General features: G+C 35.0%; 1 protein-coding gene across 1 annotated transcript; it reads left to right on the forward strand.

Annotated features, from left to right (window-relative positions):
* Nucleotides 1-392: 392 nt before the first annotated feature.
* On the forward strand, nt 393-2,590 carry LOC120088480 (cytochrome P450 81Q32-like). Its single transcript, XM_039045818.1, has 2 exons — nt 393-1,339; nt 1,863-2,590. Exons 1-2 carry the CDS (start codon nt 452-454, stop codon nt 2,493-2,495), a joined length of 1,521 nt encoding a protein of 506 aa, XP_038901746.1. The 5' UTR covers nt 393-451; the 3' UTR covers nt 2,496-2,590.
* Nucleotides 2,591-4,045: the final 1,455 nt, after the last annotated feature.

The following is a 4,045-nucleotide window of genomic DNA, read 5'->3' on the forward strand; positions in this document are numbered from 1 at the left end:
AATTAAAGAATAAACATTAATTACGAAATTTAGATCAACATATAAAGCATCTAACTATAGAATGAACAAAATCACCTTGCTATTGAAAATTCAACCATTTTGCAGAAAAGAATATGGAACAGTACACATCAATAACAATTGTTATTGAAAAGTCTTTTGCTTGAAGAAAGAAAAACTAACAAAAATAATAACAATGTTGACAGGTTGTGCTCAATTAAGTTTATAGTCAATAGTTGTGCAATTGGGTCTCACTATCTTTGTTGCTTTCAACTTTTTCTACACCTTGGTGCCAACACATCTCCATCACCTTGTCCAAAAATATCTTCATCATTTTCCTTATCAAGACTTTGGCTAAAAAACTTGACTTTCATTCATAAATGTTGTGTCAAAGAAAAATCCCATGTTAGAAGAAACAATAAAAGAGAACACAATTAAATAGATCAAACCAACCATGGATAACATTTTGGTTTACATTTTCCTATTTGTAATCTCTCTTCTTTTAGCCCTCAAACTTTTGCTACCCCATGGCAAAAACCTTCCACCAAGCCCACTTTTTTCCCTTCCATTAATAGGCCATCTCCATCTCCTCAAACATCCCATCCACCAAAATCTTCACAACCACTCAAACAAATATGGCCGCATCTTTTCTCTCTGGTTTGGCTCCCGTCTCGTTGTAGTTGTATCATCTCCTTCGGCCGTTCGCGAATGCTTCACGAAAAACGACATTGTTCTCGCAAATCGGCCATTTTTAAACACCGGAAAGCACTTGACATATAACTTTACAGTACTAGCCGTTGCCCCTTACGGAGAGCTTTGGCGTAGCCTTCGTCGCATTAGTACTTGTGAGATTTTCTCCACAAGTCGACTGAATTTGTTCTCGGGGATTCGACAAGACGAAGTGAAGCGATTGTTGTGTAAATTGTGTAGTGGCAATTCAGTTGAAGAATTATTATTGTTTTCAGTTGTGGAGGTTGAGCCAATGTTGTTGGATTTTACTTCTAATATTGTCATGAGGATGGTTGCTGGAAAGAGGTATTTTGGAGATGATGTGTTGAATGAAGGACAAGCTGGGAAATTTAGAGATGTTGTGAAGAGAGTAATGATGTATGCTGGAGCAACTAATCCAGGAGATTTTATACCTTTATGGAATTGGATTGATCCAACTGGTCTTGAGAAGAAGATAATAAAAGTTGGGCAGGAAGCTGATGCAATTTTTCAGGGTTTAATTGATGAGATTAGGACCCAAGAAGGTGGAAATACTATGATTCATCATTTACTTCACTTGCAGACCACTCGGCCTGAATACTTCAGTGACCAAATTATCAAAGGCCTCATACATGTATGTTAATCTTTTATGCTTTTTTTCCCTTTTTCCTATCACTGTTTCTCTTCTCAACATGTGCACTTAATTTGAGTTAATTTTTCGAGTGTTTAATTTTAGAAAAAACGAAAAATCATTTTTGTAAAATTTGTATTGTTGGTCAACCAGTTAAAAATTTACTTTTTAGAAAATGAATTTGAGAAAACAAATCGAATTCAAGTGTGTTCAAGTGTTTAATTGGAATTTTCCTTCTGGATTTTTATGAGATATGGAAATTATCAAAATATTTTCACATTACTTCCCTTTCAAATAGTCTGCTGCTGGAAGTTACTGCTACAGTTGTGGGCAAAGTGTTTTAAGTGCAAATTGGAAGTTAGTAACTGAGTGTGTTTAATAGTCATTTATTAAAAATCTAGAATGTATTGTAACATTACTTCCCTTTGAGTGTGTTTCTGAAATATATTGTAAAACGTTTTTGTCAAAAGTAGTTAAATAAAAATGAGTTTTTTGAAACACTTTTCTCAATGATGAATTCTTGCAGGTTATACTTTTAGCGGGAATCGATACAACGGCCGTGACATTAGAATGGGCACTCTCGCACTTGTTTAACAATCCAGAGGTGATGAAGAAAGCTAGACTTGAGATAGAGTGTTGTACTGGACAAGAACGTCTAGTCAACGAAGAGGATTTGTCGAGTTTGAGTTATTTGCAAGGAATAGTCTTAGAAACTTTGCGGCTAACCCCAGCAGCGCCTCTGCTTGTGCCACACTGCGCATCCGAAGATTGCCAAATAGAAGGCTACGACATACCACGTGACACAATCATATTTGTTAACGCTTGGGCAATACACAGAGATCCAAATCTTTGGGAAGATGCCACTAGTTTTAAGCCTGAAAGGCATGAAAATGCAATAGAATTATTTGATTCGTACAAACTATTACCATTTGGGTTGGGGAGGAGGGCATGTCCTGGCGTAGGAATGGCGCAACGTGTTGTTGGCTTGACTTTGGCATCATTGATTCAATGCTTTGATTGGGAAACAATGGATGGCTCATTAGTTGACATGACTGAAGGCCACGGGATCACTATGCCAAAAGCTCAACCCTTGGTAGCCAAGTGTAAACCACGCCCTATCATGAGAGCTCTTGTTAATGAAGTTATTCACCCCTTTTAAAATTAGTCCAATAATCTCTAAGGGGAAGATATATACTTATGCTAAGCATCTTAGATGTAACATTTCAAAAATAATGAAAATCATTAACACGAGTACATATATGTATATTGATAATATAAAATTAATCAAGGTAACTTTAGTGTGTAGGTTGAAATTAATTCGGAAAAGAACAAGTACATCAACGATGACAGATGCATAAATAAAAATTCACATACGTATTATTAGGATCACATATTTTCTTGTATGTTGTTGAAGATCATATCATTTACCCAAAATTCATGTTCACAAGCTATAAATATCTACGTCCAAGCCAGTTAACACTATAATAATTTAGGACCTTAGATGTCAGTTTGCATTTTGTAAACAATGAAAACATATCATAATGTTGACCATTTAGAGAAATATAGTTTTTAATGAAAATTTGATGAATCACTATAAGAAATTTATCAACGGAAAAAAGTGTCGGGAGAAGCAGGAAAAGCATTGGGAAAGCCTTCTTATATGCCATTTTGACCATTGGGAGGACCTTGTTGGGAGAGCCTTTTCCAACACAAAAATGGGTGGTTTCTGGAAAAATGGGCTCTACCCACGCAAGTTTTCATTGGCATATAGAGGATAAATTTATAAATGCAATTTAGGTGGCATATGGAGAGGAAGCATTAGCCAATGCAAAAATTAGCACAGAGAGATCCCCTGTAATAATCCGAAGAACCGATGTTAGGAGATCCCCGCTCTTTTTCAATGACAAGAACCAACGTCGACAGACCCCCCCTCGTCGTTACCTTAGCTTCTGCATGTGGGGTTGGCAAAACCTTGATCTCTCTTCTTATAGAGATTTCCATTGAGATTAGTGGTTTTGTCGACTCCAAATTTGGGTGTCAACATGTTTCATTCCCCACCCAAGTTATCCTACCAAACTTAGGATATAGTATCACGATAATAGATTTTGATTAAACTATCAAATCCATTGTCGAAGTCTAAAAAAAAGATTCAAAATAGGTGACTAGCAAATATTTTCTTAATCAAATTTAATAAAAAATTTGACAACATTTCTCCTAAAAAATAGATAAAACCACACCTAAAAAGAAAATACATTTACAGTTAATTTGTTTCCAATTCCAACTCCACAATCAAGTGTGCCTAACCACACAGTTATCGATATAATTCATATCACAACATTTGAAATAAACTCATAAAAACTCAGTAAGAGAAACATACAAATTTTTGTTTACAAACTATTTAAAACTAAGGCCACACACTCTAATTACAAGCCAAAACAATAATAGCAAATACATATGCAATTATGCAAAATCTTAATAAAGTTGATGGCAAATCTCAACTCCCGTAGGTCATTGGAACCTCAAATGCAACCTGGTGGAAAATTTAAGAAAATAATGAGTTAAAAAACCGAGTGAGTGGTGAAAGTTCATAAGAAAATAAGTTCCGGTGAGAATTTTCACATTTTCAATTTAAATTAGAAATTTTGTAAAGACAATGTAAATCATGAGCAAATTCAAAATATGAGATAGTCAAAACATAGAAATTTTATA

The sequence above is a fragment of the Benincasa hispida genome, chromosome 10 (genome assembly GCF_009727055.1).
Source record: "Benincasa hispida cultivar B227 chromosome 10, ASM972705v1, whole genome shotgun sequence".
Taxonomy (NCBI): domain Eukaryota; kingdom Viridiplantae; phylum Streptophyta; class Magnoliopsida; order Cucurbitales; family Cucurbitaceae; genus Benincasa; species Benincasa hispida.